The sequence below is a fragment of the Haliotis rubra genome, unplaced genomic scaffold (genome assembly GCF_003918875.1).
Source record: "Haliotis rubra isolate DU_JTF1 unplaced genomic scaffold, ASM391887v1 Scf7, whole genome shotgun sequence".
Classification (NCBI taxonomy): Eukaryota; Metazoa; Mollusca; class Gastropoda; order Lepetellida; family Haliotidae; genus Haliotis; species Haliotis rubra.
In genome coordinates, this window is record NW_025767412.1 from 3,243,757 (window position 1) to 3,268,900 (window position 25,144).

The 25,144-nt window shown below is 40.7% G+C and overlaps 1 protein-coding gene across 2 annotated transcripts; it reads left to right on the forward strand.

The window, feature by feature from the left end:
• The first annotated feature begins 1,566 nt into the window (after positions 1-1,566).
• Positions 1,567-20,406, forward strand: LOC124258674 (stabilin-2-like). Of its 2 annotated transcripts, none has more exons than XM_046692746.1 (16): positions 1,567-1,658; positions 3,790-3,882; positions 5,709-5,837; positions 8,341-8,469; positions 9,390-9,557; positions 10,208-10,250; positions 11,809-11,961; positions 12,391-12,569; positions 13,370-13,505; positions 14,552-14,679; positions 14,912-15,028; positions 15,644-15,778; positions 16,316-16,414; positions 17,364-17,408; positions 18,329-18,460; positions 19,879-20,406. In XM_046692746.1, the coding sequence occupies exons 2-16, from the start codon at positions 3,820-3,822 to the stop codon at positions 20,005-20,007; spliced, it is 1,785 nt and encodes a 594-aa protein (XP_046548702.1). In that variant the 5' UTR covers positions 1,567-1,658; positions 3,790-3,819; the 3' UTR covers positions 20,008-20,406. The 2 variants fall into 2 exon arrangements, with proteins under 2 accessions (XP_046548702.1, XP_046548704.1); XM_046692748.1 differs by having other exon boundaries at positions 19,915-20,406.
• The last annotated feature ends 4,738 nt before the right edge of the window (positions 20,407-25,144 follow it).

The window sequence follows — 25,144 nt, forward strand, 5'->3', positions numbered from 1 at the left end:
GGGAAAAACTGGTGGATGTCAACTTTTGTAATATGAGAAACATGAGATTTGGGAGTATACTCTTACTTCTCTATCAGGCCATCAATAAAACCCCCTCCCTTTGTGTATGTCCCTTCTGAATGCCATTCAGTGGGTGAGTGAGTGAGTTTGGTTTAATCCCGCATTTAGCGATATTCCAGCAATATCATGGCAGGGGACACTAGAAATGGGCTTCACACATTATACCCATGTGGGGAATCGAACCCATGATGAGCGAATGCCTTAACCACTAGGCTACCCCACCGCCCCTTAATGCCATTCAGAGAGTTCTGGCCACCTTATAGTGGGTTCAAAATCTGTCTTCTCTCCAATGTCTATGGTCTGTGAGGGGAACAGCCCTTAAGCTGATGTTGATGAGTCTGTTGTATGCAGGTTCCACACTCTGGAGAACGCCTACACTACCTACAACCTGCTGCAGCTGTCACAGGTCTACCACAGCTTCAGCACCCTCTACGACGGCTACTCCATCAGGATCGCTGCCAGGAACCAGGTGAGAAGGATTAAGATGCGGAAAGCCCTTTATCTCATTTGTATTGCAAATAGCCCTAACCTTCCTGTACTGACCGTGAAAGGTACCAAACCTGTTAAACTTTGCAATGGAAGAGTGAGAGAGAGAGAGCAGCATTGAGATTTTATGTGAGCTTCTATTATTGTATTGAGCCCCAAAATTATGTGGAACCTGTGTTGTGTTGAGCCTCTGTGTTGAGCCCATTATAATTGTGTTGAGTCTATGTTATTGTGTTGAGCCTCTGTGTTGAGCCCATTATAATTGTGTTGAGTCTGTGTTATTGTGTTGAGCCTCTGTGTTGAGCCCATTTTAATTGTGTTGAGTCATGTTATTGTGTTGAGCCTCTGTGTTGAGCCCATTATGATTGTGTTGAGTCTATGTGTTGAGCCTCTGTGTTGAGCCCACTATAATTGTGTTGAGTCTGTGTTATTGTGTTGAGCCTCTGTGTTGAGCCCATTATAATTGTGTTGAGTCTGTGTTATTGTGTTGAGCCTCTGTGTTGAACCCATTATAATTGTGTTGAGTCTATGTTATTGTGTTGAGCCTCTGTGTTGAACCCATTATAATTGTGTTGAGTCTATGTTATTGTGTTGAGCTTCCATTATTGTGTTAATCCCTTGTTAATGGGCTTTTTTCTGAAATTGAATAAAAAATACATATTTTTTCCATTCCATATTAGATTGATCTGAGTGATAAATTCCTTTTGAGAGGCTATCTTTAAGTGTGTTCTCCATTTCAGACAATCTTGATATTCAATTCGCAAACATCAACATCCACAGTGTCCATGAGTGACATCCCTGCCCTCAATGGCTACATCCATATTGTTGACAAGGTAGTGTACTTCTCAGCAACTCTTAACATCAACATTTGTATTGGACGCTAAGTCTGTTGACACATCTGTGGACATCTACTTCATTGTGTCAAGATTTTTAAAAAGAAGGAAGAGCACAGACTACCAAGATCAACTAAATACGCACTTTGTTTTCATATTTCCTCAACTGTTTTACCTGTTTCAGGTGTTAGAACCCTTCCTCCCAGAATCGGACCAGCCTGATTTGGATGAACTCTTTTCCCAGAAGTCGGACTATTCACAGTTTTTCAGTACCTCACAGTAAGATGTTATTTTATATGAGAATGTAGTATGAATGATGAAAGAACTATGCATGTTTCATCTTAAAACAAGTAGGTTCAGGGGGTTTACTGGGTGAGGGCTAGGGCTGGGACGGGTAGGAAAAAATGGAATCGAGTACCCGCATGTTCTTACCCGAATCGGAATCGAGTACCCGGAAACGTCAAGAATAAAGCGCTTCTGTCAACTTTCTGAATATTCAATCACGATTTGACAGAGATTTTTATAGAAAACATGAAAGGATGGCAATAAGACATTGAAACTGATCTTAAACTATTTAATTTACGTCTGTTTAACTGATACAAAGAGCAACACCATTACTAACTTTACATTCCACTATGACTTGACAACTCATTGCTCATGTGCAGATATATTACAGTCGTTAATAATAACCTCCATTAACCGGACAATACCAAAGATGTAATTAAATGTGTGTTACGTCAATGAAAAGGCAATTTATTCTGTTGTTGAACTACTGTCAGATGTGATATTCTAACTGAACCTATGATGTTTTACATGGGGACTTTATGTAAACTTACATAGAATGAAATGTGATTAATGTATTTACTGACTGGAAAATTCTATCTGAGATCTACAGACCGGCAATCTGTAATGCAACTGAGTTAAGCAGCATAGCAAAATGCTTCGCTTCATGAGGGAAGACTGGTCATTTTGCTCTGTTGCGCAAGTCAGTTGCATTACAGTGTGTCTATTATACATTACAGAGTACACACAAATACAGGGCCGTGAATAACTCATTAACCGTAATTAAAGTTTTATCCTTCCAGAAGGTTACTAAAAGTTGCATTAAAATACTTGTGTTTGAATGTAGCGACAAAGAAATGCATCTAAATGCTATATTTTTACGTTTAGGTAAACAAAAACAGCACAAAACTATTGTTATTTAAATATTCTAAATTTGTATAAAGTGAACATTGAGTTCTTCATTGGAAGTTGTGCTTCTATATATTTCTGATTATCTTTCTTCTTATTGTCATGATAATCAGCCGAACATTGAATTTGCAAATCAGAATGTGCTCTTTCAATAAACATTCGTTTTATTATGTTAATTTATTAGTTTTAATTGATAATCCCAACACATACAATCATTGAATTACAATCTCTGTTATGGTGAATGTATTCAGCTTTGACGCAGAAGTAAAATATGTGTCTCATGAAATTGAAATGAAATATAAACTAAAGACAACATTCAATGTAGTCTTAACAGCTTTTATGAACTAACTTAATAAGCAATTAGAGTTACACAATGTAATGAACACCTTCGTGTTTTTACGTTGTGTTTTAGAGCAAGATGTTTGTGCATTAAACTTGTACTGTTTCTGCAATAAATAGCATGGTACACGCAGTCGCCAATTGGTTCTGCCATTTGCATCAAGCTCAAAATGAGCCCAAACACTCAACTTAGCACTTTTGCTCTAGGTTAGAGTTACATTCCCTTGACATTACAGAGTTCTCTCCCTTTCCGGGTACTCGATTGCTTGAAATAGGACTCGATTCCAGCTGTAACCGATCCGGATTCGAGTACCCGAGTATCCGTCCCAGCCCTAGTGAGGGCAGAATATATCTTTGTCCTTTAAAGATTCAGATCTTTTAATGATGTTCAGATTCACCGAGAATCACCAATAGGTCACCAAGCAAACCGAACATACAACCTGCAATGGAAAGTCAGAGTAATGTAGGAATATCTGGAGCTGATGTGCATTTCCTGCCATGCTGCACCTGTTGGGATTGAAGGTCAAGGTCATAATCCAGTGAATGAGTGAGTGAATGGGTATGGTTTTTGACAGCTATATTCCAGTAGTATCACAGTGGGGGACTCAAGAAATGGGCTTCACACTTTATGCCCATGTTTGGAATAGAGCCTAGGCTGTTGGAGTGATGAGCAAATGCTTCAGCCTCTACACTAACCCCTCACCCAATATTCCAGCAATATCACAGTTGGGGACAACAGCAGAATGGCTGCACACATTGTACCCATGTGGCCCCAACTGTCGGTGTGATCAACAAACACTTGACCCATTTTGCTACTCCATCACCCAAGGCCATAATACTAAAATGTGAATGTTGAAGATTTGTTTTCTGTTATTTGCAGAAATTTGGTCTTGTGTCTGAGCTTGAAGACATGGATCAGTACACTGTCTTGGCACCCACCAACACAGCTCTGCTGCAGATGGAGGGCACTGTGGTAGGTGAACTAGGTACATCCAGCACATCAAGGGTATCTTAGGGGTGATGTGTTCGCTATCACCTTCAAATATATACAGTCAAGCACCGTTGTCTTGATATTCATGGGACCAAGAAAACTATCGAGTTATAAGACTTCAAGACATCCGACCAGGGCATATCATCACATATTACTATGAAAGAAAACAAATACTTCTCAGTAGGTTTTGTTTCGAAACTATAATCCATTATCAGTAGTGTATAGTCATAACAGTGAGTACTTCCTAATAAATTCCTTTTTAATTAATCCTAATTAAATAACAAACAAGTGACAACTTCAACTCAATTAGCCCTATTTAGTTTACACACTACCGCATCCCTTTGATTCATGCCGCACCGTGTGTAAATGTGTGGAAACAACCTCAGTTCAGAGGTATACTTGCCCATGAAAGGTAGGTGAATATCGAGTTTCTTTGCAAATGTCGAGTTAAAAGGGTACTTTGGCTTGTTGGGGCCATGAAAATATATCGAGATATCCGAAATATCAAGACATCCGTATGGAGTAAAAAGAGCTTGAATAATGATAAATTATGAAGGATTTTGCTGGGACTGAGATGTTATATTGAGACAACCGAGATTTAGAGTTATCAGAGTTCGACACAACGGTGCTCGACTGTGCCTTGTTCATTATCATCTGGGCTGAAAAGAGCTTCTGAGGCACATGCTTGCCTCCATTAGATCTTCAAATAGAACTGATCTTCAGTGTCCCATGTCTCTTGTGCCCCCGGATCCTCAAGTAGAACTGGTCTTCAGTAATCCATGCTTGTCTCCTCAGGGTTCCTTAAGTAGAATTGGTCTTTGCTATCCCATTCATGTCCCCCTTACTGATCGTCAAGTAGAATTGGTCTTCATTATTCTATGGCTGTTTTCTCTTGTAGAATTGGTCTTCATTATTCCATGGCTGTTTCCTCTTGTAGAATTGGTCTTCAGTATTCTAAGTCTGTTTCCTCTTGTAGAATTGGCCTTCAGTATTATAAGTCTGTTTCCTCTTGTAGAATTGGTCTTCATTATTCCATGACTGTTTCCTCTTGTAGAATTGGTCTTCATTATTCCATGGCTGTTTCCTCTTGTAGAATTGGTCTTCATTATTCCATGGCTGTTTCTTCTTGTAGAATTGGTCTTCACTATCCCATTCAAATCTCTTATACTGATTGCTAAGTAGAATAGGCCTTCATTATTCCATGGCTGTTTCCTCTTGTAGAATTGGTCTTCACTATCCCATTCAAATCTCCTATACTGATTGCTAAGTAGAATTTGCCTTCATTATTCCATGGCTGTTTCCTCTTGTAGAATTGGTCTTCAGTACTCCATGGCTGTTTCCTCTTGTAGAATTGGTCTTCACTATTCCATTCAAATCTCCTATACTGATTGCCAAGTAGAATTGGCCTTTAGTATTCCATGCCTGTTTTTCTGGTAGAATTGTTCTTTGGTACCGAATGGTTGTGTCCTGTTGATATTCTTGGTTAGAATAGGTTAATTCCCTTTATACCCTGAACTTTTTCTAAGGGGTTGGTCCCAGTGACCATGTGCATGCAATGGCTGCTGAAAACAGTAATTAGAATTGTGAGATCACAATTTCAACTAAAGATGTTATTTGGGGACTGTGTAACCACAGTGGCCTTTGAAGATGGTATTCAGGATTTGTGTGTATTGTGTGTATAATACAACCTGATTAAGGAAACCGGTGCTCACATGTTACATTGATTTGTCGTGCATCTAACACCCCAGTATGTTACTGATAACACAACAAAACTGTGATTGTTATCATTGTCCAACTTATAATTTCAGACGACTAAATTCCTCAAATACTACATGATCCCCAAGATGATTCTCACGCCATCCGTCATTGATGGACAAAGGGAAGAAACCCTGCTTGGCCAGAACTTCCCTCTGCAGTTCACTGTGAAGGACCAACAGGTGTGTGGGACAACACTTCCATCAGGAGTCTTAGCCTTGTTTAGACTCGGGACAACAGGTGGCCCAGTGGTCTAAGGCACTGCAGCTTGTGCTATCTATGATTGTGGGTTTGAACCCTGGTTAGCAGCTGTTATTTTGTACATGTTATATTTGGGATTACACCTTCTCAGTAAAGTACAGATTCTAGTACTTTTGTACTGCAGCTTCTATTGATCAGGACCACCAGTTGTCTGACTTCCATGTTTGTGGAAGATGCATTGGCTTAGTGGGTTAGAAGGCTTAATTTGTGTACTGGCGATTAGGTGCCTCATTCTAAGGGTGTGGGTTTGAATCCTGTATGGGACTCAAGCCAACAAAAGTACAAGAATCTGTACTTTACTGAGGAAGTTTAAGCCCAAATATAACATGTGTTACATTTTCACCACTTTGCATGGCATTCTGTATTCATAGTAATAGTTCTACGTTCTGTACAGATGTATCAAGGACTTGGTCAGTGTGAGGACGTTTCCTATTCTTGTGGTACTTACGGATATCGGCTGAAAAATAACACAAAAAGTTCTTATCGTATGAATGCTTGTTGTTTTTAAATGTAGGGCCTTGTCCTCTAACATCTGCATCTATCAGCAGCTAGATCCATCAGGTGAATTACCACTCATGAGCCCAGTGATAAACAATGCCATCCACCATTGACGATGTGAGGCTTCTCCCATTCTGGTATAACATTCTCATGGTGTGGATAATCCTGCCAGAAAGGGCAGGACAAAGTTATGATATGTCCAAGTTGGTATAAACTCCCCAATGTTCGTGACATTGCAAGATTTGGGCCACTTCCTAGTTACTGGTCGGCAAGGTTAACAACCGCTCAGTGTAGCGCTTCAGTGATATCAGCAGAAAACATGTTTACCGCGAGAATAGGAAACCCGCAAGAATAGGAGACGGAACTATACTTATCAGCAAAAGAAACGTCAGTTTGGAATTTTCCTTCGCAGAAACGTATAACTGTAAACTCATTTAATGTCTTGATTGTATATTTTTGACAACATCTCCAACTTTACCTGAGCAAAGACATTCCTTCCCAAACTCAGAATTGAACCCAGGAAATGGTCTCAAAAACGCAACCTGACCTCGGAGATGGTACAGTATTCTCCATGTTTTTCATGCAACTCATGCTGCATGTGCTGTTCACAAGGACCAGCCCTATAAAATGCACCCCAAACCTGGTTGAAACATTCACATTACAACGTCAGCAGGATGCCGCGACTCACGACAGCTCAGAGGAACCAGGCGCTAGGAAGACTTGAAGCTGGCCACACTGCACAAGCCGTTGCCAATCACTTCCAGGTCATCTACAGGCTGCAGCAACGTTTCCAGGCCACCAACACCACAAATGATCGCCCCTGTACTGGCAGACCAAGGGTTACCACAAGACGACAAGACCACCATGTTGTGCAACAGCATGTACAGAATCCCTTCATGAAGGCATCCGAAACAGCACGCCAGACAGTGGGAACACACGGAAGACCAATCAGTACTGATACAGTACGCCGACGTCTTAACAGCGGGAACCTCCATTGCCGTAGCCCTTACCGAGGACCTATCCTCAACCCTCGTAATAAGCGCGAACGTCTACAATTTGCCCTACAACACCAAAACTGGCGATTCAGGCAATGGAGAACTGTTCTGTTCACAGATGAGAGTCGGTACTGCGTATCAACTGCAGATGGCAGACAAGAATATGGCGACGACATGGCCAGCGTTACTCAGACCAATGTGTTATGGAAAGAGACTCATGGGGAGGTGCAAGCATCATGGTATGGGGTGGAATAGGCCTGAACCAGAAAGTGGGTACTGTGGTGTTCCAGAGCCTTGGTCCAGGGAGAGGAGGCGGCATCACAGTGGTGCGCTACATCGACCAAGCTCTCAGACCCCACGCCATACCACATTTCGCATGTCACCGGAACAACATTTTCCGGCATGATAACGCCCGGGCCCATACTGCCAGAGCTACACGGGACTTCCTACAGCAGAATGGTGTCAACATTATACAGTGGCCAGCCCTTAGTCCTGATTTAAACCCAACTTTGGGGATGAAATTCAGAGGAGACTGAATAATGTCATACCAAGGCCGAACACAGCCGATTTATTGCGCCAGGCTTTTCTCAGAGTGTGGTTCCAGGTGCCAATGGCCTTCATCAAATGGTGCACTCCATGCATAGACGCTGTGCTGCAGTTATTGCTGCTTCGCGGTGGTCACACTAAATACTGAAGTCAAGGGTCTGAATGGACTGCAAACGTTCACGTAATGTCTTGAAATTGTGCTGAGTTGTTCATTGATGTGTCAAGATATTGTACAAAAAGAAACATTGTTATCCGCTTATTATGTCAATTTCTGTAATGATTTGATTACAGTGCCTGTCTAATTTTGAATTCGTACTGACGTTTTTTGCTGCTGAGTATATATATTGTGTCCATCACTCCTTACCTATGTATAAATAACTTTCAGGTGTATGTGAATGGGATCCTGATAGTGCAGGATGACATTCTGACCAGTGGCGGTGTCGTACAAGGCATCGCCCAGCTGCTGCATCCAGAGCTGAACCGCTGTGATGACAAGAAGGTGAACACCACACGGGTATGTGCACGGCAAAGGCAGCCATCTTCCTTTCCATAATATATGTCAGCCAGTGTGGCTTTACTCTAGAATAGATCTCCATCGTGATATTATTTGTAGTAAAACTATATTGGACTGGGTGGTCAGGCTCAGAGACTGGTATTACTCATCAGCAAATCAAGCTGGCTATGGTCAATCCAAGTCTCTGACCAATTGGTAGTAGATATGGTGTTGCTGCTTGTCTTAGAGCAAGCTGAAGGTGGATCTAATTTGTGCACACAAATATTTTACCAAAACTACACTGAAGTGTACAGCATGGTGTGACATCCACGTGTTACAAGACCTGTGAAGATCCGGGGTAGAACTGGTCTTCAGTAACCCATGCGTGTCCTAAGAGCAGTGTGCAAAACAGCCACTGGCCCGCTAGCCCGTGGCTAGTAAAAATCCAGTTAGGCCAGTAAATCCCCACAGTCACTGTCCCGACTGGCTAGTGAATTTTCATGGGGTCATTTTGCAAATATATACTCTCTCCAATTTGTTAAGTTATAATACACTTTTAAATCTTGCAAGATTATTGCCTAATAAAAATGTTCATCATATTTGCAGCTTAATGATGAAACCCATGTCTACATTCAAATTTCAGGCTAGTGAATTATGTTGTGGGCAAGTAACTTTCAGGCATAGCTAGCTAGCCTGACTGCCTAGCAAACTTTTGAAACTTTTTCGCAAGCTACATAAGAGGTGACTAACAGGATCGGGTGGTCAGACTCACTGACTTGGTTGACACATGTCATTGTATCCCAATTGTCTAGTCCAAACTTGATTACGGTATTCACAGACCACTGCCATGTAGCTGGAATATTGCTGAGTGTGGCATTAAACAACCAACCAGGTGTTACAAATTTAATCAGGATTGACAATGAGGTATGTTCTGTTTTCAGGGTCCGTGTGCATCGTGTCGGGTACAGAACATCACCTGTCCGCAAGGCTACACCCCAGTGGAGGGGGCAGGGCTCATCAAGTTCCAGTGTACCTACAGCGTGAGCGGGTCTGGCGGCCAGACCTTCAACTACCTCGGCTGCCATGGCATGTGTCAGTCTGTGAAGGTGGTGAGTACATGTGTACTGGAATCCACTCACAGAAGTTGTGTGAAAACTGCATTATTTCAAAATTGAACTGCTAATTAAGGCCAGACCAATTATATTTCTTGTTTTACGGATCTGCCGGTCATATTTTTTCAAGAATAAGAAAAAAATATAAATTATTTTTCCCCGCTCAAAAAATAAAATCCTAATGTTTTTATTGGACAAAAATGTAAACTTACAAGAAAATTTGTTTTTGATTGTTTTTTGCCACATGTACAGTTCATAAATTTCCAAAAGTAAAATACTTTTAATATTTAGAAGGAATATTACTTTGGTGATTATATTTTTATTTTTTCACCTCCTCCCTTTAGGTTTTCTGAGGGCAAAAATCCATAAAACAAAAAATAAAATTTGTCTGGCCTAATGTAAAATCTATTTTAAATGGGGGCGGTTGGGTAGCCTAATGGTTAAAGCATTGGCTCGTCATGCCGAAGACCCGGGTTCGAATCCCCACATGGGCACAATGTGTGAAGCCCATTTCTGGTATCCCCCGCCGTGATGTTGCTGGAATATTGCTAAAAGCGGCATAAAACCAAACTCAGTCAGTCAGTCAGTCTATTTTAAATGCATTTGAGAACAGTTTCAGTCTTAACTAATTCACTTTCTGTTGACAGACACCAGCCTGCTGCTCAGGATACTTTGGAACTGATTGTGCAGGTGACATATTTCATGCTTATCTACATACAAGCATTACATTTATACTTATACCTTCACAATACGAACTAAGATCCAAGGAATGATGCTTAATGTTAGATCTGAGTCAATCTAGACTTGCCGAATCATTCTAGACTTGAGCTGGATTAAGTTTTGAATTTAGTGTCTAGGGTCTGGGAGAGACCAACTCTGTCAGGATCCAGGAAGGTTAGGTATGCCTCTGTTGATGGGTATTGGGTGGCAACATTGTGGCTGCTGACGTCTGATCAAGAACTCACAGGCATTTTTTTGTCTCATGATATTCTAGCTCTGTTTTAAGTTGACCCAGAAAGGTTCTTGCAGAAACAATGATTGTGACTAGGGTGAAGTTCACAAGTTTCAATCTGAGCTCAAACAGCAATCACACCAGTTAAAGCATGGGACACCATCACCCCTAAAGTGGTCAAACCACTGTCCAATCACACCAGTTAAAGCATGGGACACCATCACCCCTAAAGTGGTCAAAACACTGTCCAATCACACCAGTTAAAGCATGGGACACCATCACCCCTAAAGTGGTCAAACCACTGTCCAATCACACCAGTTAAAGCATGGGACACCATCACCCCTTGGGACACCACCCCTAAAGTGGTCAAAACACTGTCCAATCAGCTGGAAAGTACCACCTGTCTTCAGTGATCACTTCCGTGTCATCACAATGAACCATCTTCTAAAAGGACTTTTCAGGCAATTGCAGGATAAAATTTAAGAAGTTGGATGTTGTGAAATGGTCCAGTGCACAAATCAGTTGATTTCATGTCCACAATCCATGAGCGTGGTTTTGAACTCCTGCACCCACTGTATTCTCATTATTTAGCTCCATCAGAATTCCTTCAGTTCCCAATCTTGTTGGACTGCCAAGAGAAAGGACTTCTATTAGTGTGTCTCTCAGTCCCCGAACCATTTTATTTTCCATTCCTCCCAGCCCTTACAGTAATGCTAAAGCTCTAAATGGAGTATGTCTAGATTTTCCTCAAGTTCAGGATCTTCTGTCTCACTGGGGCTCATTTCTCAATTGTATTGTATATATTCAGAGACCAAGCTTTAGTCTAGGCTTCTACAAATGTTTAATGAAATTGTTGGCAAAAGGGTATCAGTATGGCAGAGGGTGTAAAAAATGTATCCTTGAGGTCAAGTCTTTCTGTGAAGATGAGACCTTATCAATCATACCCGTGAAGATCCGGGTTAGAATATTGATCTTCAGAGGCGACTAACAGGATCGGGTGGTCAGCCTCGCTGACTTGGTTGACACATGTCATCGGTTCCCAATTGCGCAGATCTATGCTCATGCTGTTGATCACTGGATTGTCTGGTCCAGACTCGATTATTTACAGACCGCTGCCATATAGCTGGAATATTGCTGAGTGCAGCGTAAAACTAAACTCACTCACTCACCTTATCAATGAACCCTCATACTGATACCAAGTTTGAATGGAAGTAACACATTATCTGGGGAGTTCTATTTCTCACTGGTTGAATATCTATACACAAATATAGAACTGGTTTATTTTCTTGTACCCAGAATGCCCGGGTGGACCAGAGACTCCCTGTCATGGCAACGGTCTGTGTATGGACGGTGTGGCGGGGACGGGACAATGCAAGTGCTTCCCACAGTTCCGTGGGGAGGACTGTGGATCGTGTCTGGAGGGACTGGCTGGACCAGGCTGTAATGTCTGTAAGTCACCTCTGTGTCTGATGTGAGTGTGGATGGTGAGGTGGGGTTCAAGGGAGTGTGTTTCTCCTGTTCCGTGGGGAGGACTGTGGGTCGTGTCTGGATGGACTGTGGGTCGTGTCTGGAGGGACTTGCTGGACCAGGCTGTAATGTCTGCTAGTGTGGTGATATGAAAGGTAACTGGAAGGAGTGCAAGTGCATCCCTGGGAATGTATGTGGGGAGATAATCTTAGCCGATAATTCTCTGGCAACATTTAGTAAAATTAAGTTTGCAGTTATAATCTAGTCACTACAGGTGAGTGAGTTTTAGTTTTACGCCGCACTCAGCAATATTCCAGCTATATGGCGGAGTCACTATAGGAGTGAAAAACAAACATAATTGACAATCTTCAATATCCACATTTTGACAATACACTTGTTTTATGGCTTCAGCAATAAACAGTTGTGACTTCCAAAACGGTAACTGCAGCAAGAACGCTCAGTGCACCAAGGTTGACGACCAGATAACGTGTCGATGTAACAATGGATACATTGGAGATGGACACATATGCTACTCCCCTTGCGATGTCCGGAACGGGAAGTGTCATGAATACGCTTCCTGTGAATATAATGTAAGTAGATCCATGCTGAACAGGGGCTCAAGGCGATCGTAACCCTAAGATGATCGTAACTCCCATACTTTAACGTAGACTTACGACTGTCGTAGCACTACGATCGCTTTTAGGAATGGGGCCCAGAACACTGAGGACTACAGGTTGAAGTAGCCTTGTACAGCATGTTCTGCTTTGTTTACCGTATTTTATCTAATATGCTGTGTATGTCCTTGACCTTGTAGGTGTCTCCATGTACACTACAACAGTAGAATCTTGGATGGCTGCAATAGCAGGTTTCAGTATTAAATGTATGAAGGATATATTTGATAAATAGATAGCTCTAATACAGCATCCTTGAATATATGGGGACATACTCTTAAATATTTCCACAAATACGGTTAAATATTTCCATCAATACTGGAGGATATTTCCATGAATTATGGAGAATATTTTCATGAATACTGGGGAATATTTTAATGAATACTGTTGAATATATCCACAAATACTGGGCAATATTTTCATGAATACTGTTGAATATATCCACAAATACTGGGCAATATTTCCATCAATACTGGAGGATATTTCCATGAATATTTGTAAACAATGTAGAATAGTACCTTGAATACTGCATAATGACTAGGGTGAAATATTAACCCCCATCAACACCTTATATTGAAGATAATCACTCAGACACATTTAGTGTCCGTGGAAAGCAGATTGTGGTATGCGGTAGTATAATTTGAAGGAAGAATGTCACAGAAGATTCATTTATATAACAGTCCTAAATATTGCCATTATTATGTTTCATTCCTTTTCAGTATAAAACGATCAACTGTACTTGTTATCCTGGTTACCATGGCGATGGACATATCTGTATCCATACCATCAACGCATGTGCAAGAGACAATGGAGGGTGCTCTCCCTTTGCCCACTGCCTCTACACTCCACCAGCAGGTGTGTGAAAACTTAGATTGACAAGCTACAGTTTTTCCTTCCTTATGCATTTCCCATTCAATATACTCTGTGAGGGTCAGCTTCTCCAGAAAATAAGTAAATGGCGGTTTGGATCCGTTCCCATTCAATATACTCCGTGAGGGTCAGCTTCTCCAGAAAATAAGTAAATGGCGGTTTGGATCAGTTCCCATTCAATATACTCCGTGAGGGTCAGCTTCTCCAGAAAATAAGTAAATGGCGGTTCGGATCCGTTCCCATTCAATATACTCTGTGAGGGTCAGCTTCTCCAGGAAATAAGTAAATGGCAGTTTGGATCAGTTCCCATTCAATATACTCCGTGAGGGTCAGCTTCTCCACCAGAAAATAAGTAAATGGCGGTTCGGATCCGTTCCCATTCAATATACTCTGTGAGGGTCAGCTTCTCCAGGAAATAAGTAAATGGAGGTTTGGATCATTTCCCATTCAATATACTCCGTGAGGGTCAGCTTCTCCAGGAAATAAGTAAATGGCGGTTCGGATCCGTTTCCCATTCAATATACTCTCTGGGTCAGCTTCTCCAGAAAATAAGTAAATGGCGGGGTTTGATTTCCCATCAGTTCCCATTCAATATACTCCGTGAGGGTCAGCTTCACCAGGAAATAAGTAAATGGAGGTTTGGATCATTTCCCATTCAATATACTCTGTGAGGGTCAGCTTCTCCAGAAAATAAGTAAATGGCGGTTTGGATCAGTTCCCATTCAATATACTCTCTGAGGGTCAGCTTCTCCAGAAAATAAGTAAATGGCGGTTTGGATCAGTTCCTTTGCTATGATTAGTGGGAACATATTGATACTATATACTATACTGATATACTATACTTTTTTCAATGTGTATATATGAACTCAGCTTAAAAGTCTAAAGCTAGGAACAAAGACCTCCACACTAGCTCTCTTGGCCCATTATAAGATCAGTGTTTCTGTCTTCCAGTCAAATGTTCATTTTGTTTGTGAGCTTGTATCCTAGGTCAGTGATGATGGAGTCTTAACGTGTGTTTTGTAAATTTTCAGTGACAGATATCACCAACGGAAGCGTATTGTGCAAATGTCTGAACGGCTATGTTGGTAACGGAACGTGGTGCAACAGAGACGCTTATGACACACTGTCTTATCTCCCCTTCACTCTCCGCTTCTTTGAGGTGAGCATCGCAAGGTCATTGTGCCAGGGTACTGCCAACTGATTTATGCCCCTTTGTGTGAAGTAAGATATACCCTATTCTCTCATATTGTGTGAAGTAAGATATACCCTATTCTCTCATATTCATATTGTGTGAAGTAAGATATACCCTATTCCCCTTATATTGTCTGATGTAAGGTATACCCCCAATGTTGTCTGATGTAAGATAATCCCCAAACATCAATATTTTGCAGAGTCTGGAATTCCTTGTCTCCGATCCATCGGCGCAGAACTTGACAGATCTGCTGAAAGATCGTTTCAAGTCCATCACAGTCTTTGTGCCAGTTGATGACTCTATCATGGACCTTGATGTAAGAATCTCATAGCACTGTCATAGAGGTAGTTGCTTAGATCACTCTCTTCTCCATCTCCGTTCCTTCCTCTGTCAGTTCCAGAACACATGGAACTTACCCTTGGATCCGTCCCTTCACCTCACCTCTGCACACCAACTCCAGATCCACGTGTATATCTCAACAGTGGATCTAACCCCTGGAGGGGCGGTGGGGTAGTCTAGTGGTTAAAGCGTTGGCTCGTCACACCGAAGACCCGGGTTCAAATCCCCACATGAGTACAATGAGTGAAGCCCATTTCTGGTGTCCCCCGCCATGATATTGCTGGAATATTGCTAAAAGCGGCGTAAAACCAAACTCAGTCAGTCAGTCAGTCTAACCCCTGGATCCATCCCTTCACTTCACCTCTGCACACCAACTTCCAGATCCACCTATACACCTCAATGCTGGATTCAACTTCTGGTAGACCTCTGCACCTCAATGCTTGGTGCCACCACTGCAATTCAGAATTCCACCAATGAATCCACATTTGGGTCCACCCATACATTTCACTTCTGGATCCACCCCTGCGCCCCACCCTGGATCCATCTCGTCTTGTAAAAACCGACTGATATTTAGTATCTGCCTCTGTTACAGATGCTGAGCCTTCAGGACCTGAATAACCACGTCGTTAACAACACACGTGTGTACCTGAACACGTCGCTGTCCCTCCCTCTAACTGTAGAGTCACTTGATGGTCAGTCCCTGGTCATCACACAGAATGGGTCGTATGTAAGTAGTGTATCAACCACACACTCACACAGAGAGTGTGAACTGGATACGTGTTTTCCCCCTCCTTTTTCACTGAGAATATTCTAGGATCCCTGATACAGTCATCCCTCACAATAACGCTCTTCGCAATACCGTGGATTCGGTTAAACCGCGGGGTAATCTGTGGCTCCCATAAAAAAAGTTGCCCAATGATGTTCATGGAAAATACGATTTTACTTGGCCTTTGTTCCGCGTTATGTAATCGTTACTATAATGCGGGTGTCTAATAACACGGGGAGTCATCCATGGACCCCAAGACCCGCGTTATGGCGAGGGATGCCTGTATTTGTATGTGAATTATATTGCCAGTTAAACATTTTCATCTGTGTCATAGTCCAATTCTACAGCAGTATATTTGTAACAGGTTTCATATGAGAAACATTGGACTAAAGTAACAGACACTAATGTAACATATTTTAATGTTACCATGACAACTATAACCATGGAATTGGCTCTGTAACACAAGGGGTACCGAACCATGGTGTCTTCTGATTTCAGTATCAAGTGAACGGCATCCAGATTGTCGACCCCAACATCCAGACACTGAACGGCTATATCCACCTCATACAGCGCCCTCTGTGGGCTGATGAAGACAACGTAAGTCATCCACATGTATAGCAAATCACTGTCGTGCATTTCAAGTTACAATGGAATGTTTTGGAAAGTGAAAGATATCTTGTAAATTTTATTTACTGAACAGAAATTTGATTTGCTTGACCATACTTGTAATTGTGTTTATCTTGTATTTTTGTTCGGAAACATGACCTTCAGAGTTATACTCCTCAAAAGAAGTTAAGGAACCTGATTCTATTTAGCAACTCTAGTTATGTGTTGTGGGGCGGTGGGGTAGCCTAATGGTTAAAGCGTTGGCTCGTCACGCCGAAGACCCGGGTCCGAATCCCCACATGGGCACAATGTGTGAAGCCCATATCTGGTGTCCCCGGCCGTGATGTTGCTGGAATATTGCTAAAAGCGGCGTAAAACCAAACTCACTCAGTCAGTCAGTCAGTCAGTCAGTTATGTGTTGTGAAATGACATATATCACAGATATATCATAGTGTATCAATAAATGACCTAGAAGTACAGTGGTACCCTGGTGATGTATCTGATGTAAGTGGCTCATATTAGAGATGTATCATGTTGTATTAATGGAAGACCTAACAGCAAAAGAGTGCTATCGTAATTATAACTGACTGATATCACAGATATATCATGTTGTATCAATCAATAGATGGCCTTCCAGTACATGGATGTAAACAGTGTACATATCACGTATACCCGTGAAGGTCCGGGTTAGAATTGGTCTTCAGTAACCCTTGCTTGTCGTAAGAGGCGACTATGGAATCGGATGGTCAGGTTCGCTGGCTTGGTTGACACATGTCATTGGTTCCCAATTGTGTAGATCGATGCTCATGCTGTTGATCCCTGGACTGTCTGGTCCAGACTTGATTATTTACAGACCGCCACCATATAGCTGGAATATTGCTGAGTGCGGCGTAAAGCTAAACTAAACTCACTCACTCACATATCACATATATGTTTACAGAAACCTGGAGTGAAAACAGGTCCGACCACCACAGGGAAGGCAGGAGTAAGTATGTGTGTCTGTATCAGTGTTAGTGGGATGCATGGTTGGCAACAGGTGATTGGTGACACGATACATACTGCTGGACATTATATGTGGATTATGATATAACTGTGTGGTGAAGATATGGTAGCTGGCTGATTGTGTGGCATCATCAGTAATGACAGGAAGCATTGTCATCAAGATCTCCGTGTTTGTCGAGAAACATCACAGAACACCCTCCTTCATTGTCTGGGCATCAAGTTTAAGGTCTTTTGAGCCATATAATGATAATAATGATAAAGCCACTTACTTGGCAATGAACATGCAGCATAGGCATGTTCTAAACACATACAACATGTTCAGTGAGGCGCTAGAAGGTTAATAGTCATATTACTTATCCCACTGGGTACCCATTTACAGCTTGGTGAACAGAGGCAATTTTGAACAAACTCACTTGCCTAAGAACCATATCCTTAAACACAGCTGGTACAAGTAAACCAGATGGGGATTTTCAAATAGAATGCATGACCATGCATGCTTATGTTATTAGGGCTAAATATGTTATTGTTTTGTCACTCTTTGCAAGAAGAAGAGACGATTTGTGGTTGAAATATTGGCATCTGTGTTTCAGTAACTATTCCATGGCATATAGCATACCACACTTTGGAATCCGGAATAACATTCGGCTTAGCATCTGGGTTCCTTGAAGGGAGACGGCATCCTCCTGATAATCATAATCATTATCCACACAAGTGTTCTTGAAGGAACATATTCTTGTTTCCCTGACAACCACTGCCGTTATTTAGCTGGATTACTTAAAAGTGAAACCAGACCATATTCACTCACTCACTCAAAATCAAAAATGGAATAGCCTGTAGATCAGAATGACCTTCTTCTGTATTGTGACAAGGCCATGCCTGCAATGAAAAAGTCATCTGTTACAGACTGGCCAGATAGTTGGAGCAGTCATCGGCGTTCTCATCTTCCTCATCATCATCACGATCATCATCGCTGTGCTGGTGTATCGCCGGACAAAGGTCACGGGGTTCATGGATGTCTGGAGGAGATTGAGAAAGGTCAGTTATGTACGATAAACCATTGCTATTAGAGTGATAAAGGTGCATTGTTGCTATGGAAACATGTGAATATCAGGGCCTGTTTCACAAAGTGATCGCAGGGCTAACGACTACAGTGGTGTAACTCTTGTTGAGCTATGGGAGTCATGACAGTTGTAGCATGCAATAAGTTCATGAAACTGTCCCTTAACTCCACATTTAGTGCATTTGGGGACGCAACAGTCCTTGTCTCAGCACTCAGTTTTCTTGATGACAAATATATGTTCTTCAGCTCCTCAATAGTTTGGATGGTTTGTTGTTTAATGCTGCACTCAAGCAATATTCCAGCTATATGGCAGCGGTCTGTAAATTGTTGAATCTGGACAGAGACAATCCGGTGATCAACATCATGAGCATTGAATCTATGCAATTGGGGTACAATGACATGCTTCAACCAAGTCAGCGCCTGACCACCCGATCCTGTTAGTCGCCTCTTATGACAAGCATGGGTTGCCGAAGACCAATTCTAACACGGATCTTCACAGGTTTCCTCGATAGTGACACTCCCTTATTTGTCATAAACTGTTATTCCATGGACATTTTTAAAATATGGACTTAGTTTCTTGTCTGTTAACTTCAGCAATTCAGCTTTTGTAAATATCATGTACTTGTTTAATATTTTTGTAAATATATAAACCATCATGTTTTGGAATTGAAATGATTTTATAAGAAGAGAAATATATTTATTTAATGAGAAACCCCTTCCTGCTATAAGTGAGCACCTTGAGAACAATGGAATTCCTTATCATGCAGAGATGCCAACCCCAGAGTGTTGCAAATAGTACTTTCAAGGATCAAAATTAGTAGTTTGACCATACAATTAGTAGTCAACTAAATACTTAATATCATGATGGACTCAGAGAAAAATAATGACACTCAAGAGTGAAGCTTTAATTTCACATACCTCCAACAGCAGATTTCCAAATTATCAGCATTACGTTTCATCTTGTCATCTCGTTTTGGCGAAAATGTATTTAATCGACGAATATAGGTTTTTGTCAATATATCCGAATTTTAATGAATTTTCTTCAACTTTCGTAGAATTTCTAGTGGAATCATATTGGTGTAGTTTGAGGCTAAAATTCATAGCGACTACGATAAAATCGTAGAGGTTGGCATCTCTGATCATGAATGTTAACTTCAAGAAATCTACATTTTGATTAGCCAGTCCTTAGCTCAATTTGTAAAAAAGAAATACGAATACCTTAAGATTTTGATTGGCTGATTATTTGATCAGTCATTCAAATCAGCAATTCCTGATACCTTGTATTGTGACAGCTATGCTTACCGAAATTAAGGTTAGTGCTATTGAGGTCTGTAGAGATCGTGAAACGGCAGCATGTTGTGTCCGAGGTAATAATGCCGTTCTCGTCTCCCAGGGGTCAGACAGCAGTTTATCGTTTGCTCGCCTCCAGGCTCACCAGGACGACACGGGGACCTTCCAGCACCCCGACAACATCAACTTCCACAACCCCCTCTACAGCAGCCGCACCAGCGACGACAGCTGAGATGGAGGAGGATGGGTAGAGACTTTCAGTGTTGAGCGAACAACTATCCAGCACTAAGCCAACAACTGTAGCAGTTATAGATAATACTACTCACATTTTGATAGGGATACTGAGATATTTCTTATAGTGAAGTAATGTGATGACAACAAATTAGTGAACTGTTTATTTATTACTGATAAACAAAACAAAGCTGCATATACTATTTTCATGACAACATATCTCAGTCAAATTCTCCTATCCCTCTACAATCTTGAGTGGTATATTTCTGGATTGTAAGAGTAGCTGACTCATGACTTGCTATAGACTTACTGGCAAATAAGGATGAGTTGAGCACCGACCTGACAACTGACCTGTATTAGCATGTATGAGTGCCACCCACTGGCGCTTGCCATTGTTAGCGAAGGGACCCAGGTTGTCCGCGATCAAGTGTAGTGCGATGGGTGAAGCAAGGCGTGTGCAGCACGTGTCATGCAATGCACATGCACTAGCCTGCATCTGCTCTACCTTTCACAAACCAAATGTGTTTCCTCATTGCCGTGCACCACCTACTTCTCGTAAACGTGTTCTCTGCGCTGGTCCAACTTATCCTTGTTTGCCAGTAATTATGAGTCCAATAGTGTGTCAGTTTAAATGGTAGAGAGTTTACAGTTTATTGTTTAACCTAGTTTCACTTGTAGTCTTGTAGTTTTACCTGTTTTGTACAATATTTGTGTGTAGAACATACAGGTTCAGCTTAACATGTAGTGCTTTTCCAATTTTATATTCTTGCTTTCAATTTTTAGGTTAAATCATTTTTTTATTTATTGTCAAGCCCCGTGTTCTGAGAACACTGAATATGATATTCATCTTTAGTTCGTCATGTACATAACCACTACCAAAAGGTCTAATCATATTTCTTTTGATTCATACAATTTTCTCAGATGTCAGCTGGTCCGATTTCATTAAGAAAATTGTTATGTGTCAATTTCTAAGTACAGTTGGGTCATAGGTGGCCCTGTGGTCTAGGCCGACAATTCACTGTACAGAGTTGATATGACAGTGGGTTTAAATCCATGTTCACCCTGATTATGTGTCAGCACCAAACCCATTCTGTATCAGCACTGTACGATTTAGTTCCAACAAAATGGTAACCATCTGCATCACAGTGGGCTCTTCTCTGTAGTTTCATCCGCATTTAGTAATATTCCAGCAATATCACGGCGGGCAACACAAGAAATGGGCTTAACACTTTGTACCCATGTGGGGAATGGAACCCAGGCCTTCGTCGTCACGAGTGAACACTTTAACCACTAGGCTACCCCACCGCCCCTCTCTCCTCTGTAAATGTTAAGGAGAATATATAGTGAATGTACATATGTATGTATGATTTTAATTCATCTGCAGTTTACTTTAGATGTAGTATTTGATATAAAAAGGCAACAATTACAGTGACAGAAGTGTTGTTATTTTGAACAGAGTTGCACAGTGCCCATAAAGATGAATTCAGTTTGTCAACAAGAAAAGAAGTTGTATTTTTTAGAATGTTTTCCATGTTTCCTTTAACCGATATTAATGAAACCTTATATCTCCTCAAGTTGAAGTTTTATATAAATACCACCTTTTGATCCTGTTGTGATCAAGTCGGCCATCTTGTTTTGTGAATTATAAGCCTGTTATGTGGCCATTTACACATGAGACAAGGTGTAACTCTAGCTATAGGGAGTCATTGCCTCACTAAGTCAGAGGTATCAAATGAGCTTGTGTGTGTTTGATTGGTTCATCAAAACCATAGTCAAACAGCATTTGAAACCTGAAAATATTGTTGACTCTTCATGGCACATCACAGCTGTAAAATGTCGTTTCAATGTATGGAATGTGTCCGAGTTTTGATCCCATTTGTATACTAAATAAAAGAAGTTAAGAACATACGATTCTTTCATTTGAGCCTACTTAATCTGTCATGCTTTAAAATTAATTACATAAACCAACTAACAAAATAATGTCTTGTAAAATTCTGTATGTATTTTTTCCTCCCTGTTGAAATGATTCTTTTTTTTTGAAAAATCCAAAAGCAACTGAAAAAATAGCTCTGCTGACGACAGTTGCTTTCCTTCAACAGCTGGCTGTTCTATGTGTTCAATAAAACAATATGTCAAATACACTTATATGCTTCTTTATTTCAAAGCTTCATGGAAATGTGCCAAGTATTTGTTGGAATTCTGAAGAATAAAAATCTCAAAATATGAAAGACAGTTGGCTCTTGTTATGTGCACGATGTAGTTGTTTGGGATGAAGAAAGTATCAACCAAGCTGGGTTAAAAAGTGGAATTTTTTAGGAATGTTTTAATTTCCGTTGGTTCCAGGAATTACCAACAAACAAGAGTCAACTGCCATACATTCATAATAATAGTAATAATACAAACAGATTCACTGTTGCAACTGAATAAATGCATGTCAAGGCAATAGTCAATTAACTGTTATATTTTCTTCCTGATTTATATTTCGTAAGGCCAGACCAATTTTATTTCTTGTTTTACCGATTTTTGTCCTGTAAAAAATCGAGTCTGGACCACACAATCCAGGGATCAACAGCATGAACATCGATCTATGCAATTGGGATACAATGACAATCATGACATATGTCAACCCAGTCAGCGAGCCTGACCACCTGATCCCATAAGTCGCCTCTTACCACAAGCATGGGTTACTGAAGATCAATTCTATCCCGGACCTTCAGGGGTCATAAGTTGAGTGAGCTTAGGTTTCACACTGATTTCAAGAGTATTTCATTTATATCACATTAACATTAGGATTTATTTTTAGAGGGGGGAGAATTAATTTTGATTTCTTTTCTTATTCTTGAAAAAATATGTCCGGCAGATCTGTAAAACAAGAAAGAAAATTGGTCTGGCCTAAATAACAAATGTTGACTTGCAAGAAATGTAGCAAGCAGCTATACCATACCCACACAGTTGATTAAAGCGTGGTCAAAGCCTGCTGGGAGAGTGTTAGTCTGGACAGACTATTTTGTCTTCCTTCACAACAGGTGGAAACATATTACACACCATTTTACCCAATGTGGTATAATTTGTAATTTTGGAGAATTATGGATTTCAAATAAAATTGATGTAATTATGACTTACTCTATCACATACTTCATTCCTTCAAACTGGTCTAGAAACTAAATGGAACAATTTTATAACATGTATGCAATATGTGTCAGAATAAGTATAAAAATATATTTAAGTCTGTTTTTATTTATAATATTTATCTCAACTCAACCCTGAAAAGTATTGTTAGCTTGTATATATCTTGACCAATCTGTACATCAACACAGACTGACCAGACTAATTTGATACAAACAGGTATCTGGCAATAAGTATCATTTGTGACCTTGGACAAGGAAGCAGGTAAACATATATACAAACAACAATATATCATAAAATGTCTAAAAAATGTGTTCAGATACAACATGTGGAATAACAACAAAGCACAATTTGTAAAGGCAAAATACTTGAATGAGGACATCATTTCTATTCAATTATGATGCGATGTACAGTGCTGTCTTATTTGACTATGGTGAGTGAGCATGGTTTTACGCCGCTTTTAGCAATATTCCAGCAATATCGTGGCGGGGAATACCTGAAAATTTGACTATGGCATAAGAATCATACTCAACTATGGTATAAGAATCATAGTCGACTATGGTATATGAATCATACTCGACTATGGTATATGAATCATACTCGACTATGGTATAAGAATCATACTTGACTAAGGTATAAGAACCGATATCCAAACTTTTATCACAATAGAACAAGAAGTTGTCATCCATGAAATATTTTGCCTTTACAGTTATATACCAACTTCTAACAAGCCAATCAAACAGTTACACACAAGTCTATTACAACACAGGATATGCAATACGTGGTAACAGCTAAGGATGCACATTTGATTATTGTCTTTCAAAATCAACTGGTCAAGAAAGAATCAAGTTGTAAAGGTCACATCTAATGGAATATCGTAGTAGCAGCATTTGCAAATTGGTTAGAGGAATGGAAACTGGAAATTTCTTATGCAAATCTAAATATATAATTCACAGGATGTTTTTTTTATCATGTTTAACACAGCACTTGGAAATATTCCATCTACACAAGACCAAACAATCCAGTGACTAGAATAGATCAATGATTCAAAGGAGTTAAGTATCAACAAAGTCATGGATGGAATCGTGGAATCCATTAAGTCATCTATATGGCTAGCACAGGTTGCTGGGGACCTATACCAACTCAGATCCCCATTGAGGAGTGGTGAGTGAGTGAGTGAGTTGGGTTTTACGCCGCTTTTAGTAATATTCCAGCAATATCACGGCGAGGGACACGAGAAATGGATTTCACACATTGTACCCACGTGGGGAATCAAACCTGTACCTTCAGCATGACGAGCGGACACTTTAACCGCTAGGCTACCCAATTGAGGAGTGAGTAATTGAGATATGACAAATCTGTTGACTTGCAGCATCACAGCCAACAACACCAATAATGACTTTATCCCAGACCTACATCCTGGGTGGGACTAGACCCATGTACACCACTGTCCTGACTGAAAGATGGAATGTGGAAAGACAAAATAGTAAAAATGTTAAAAATAGAAATATGCCACTGCAGTATAAACTGGAAACAGAACATAAGGTTCATATTGTTAATTTGTTCTCAAAGTAAACTGTTAAACTAACAACCACCTCCGTGCTAGGGTACTAGTGAGTTGGGCATAACGCTCTCTGTAACACATAATCTCCAGGGTATACATTCCGATATAAATCTCCACTACTACCCTGGATGCATCTCAGCCCGATAATTGTATTACCTCCCTTTGCTGGCTCCACCTTCCCACAGCAGCCAGTCACATAAGCCTTTACAACTGAGCTTGCCACTGTCAACAAAGATGACGGCCGCAGCTGCAAGGTTTGCTCACTGTGCGACTCACATTTAGGGAAAAAATCATCAGATTTTTCCTGAACGGAAGTCTACTTTTCTAATTTGAATCAACAACACAACCTATCGAAATCAATTGTTTCCACTGCCATTATTACTGTTTACGGAAGACGTGGAAGTGAATTATGATAGAAGCCTTGTGATTGGTATGCTCAACTTCCCAG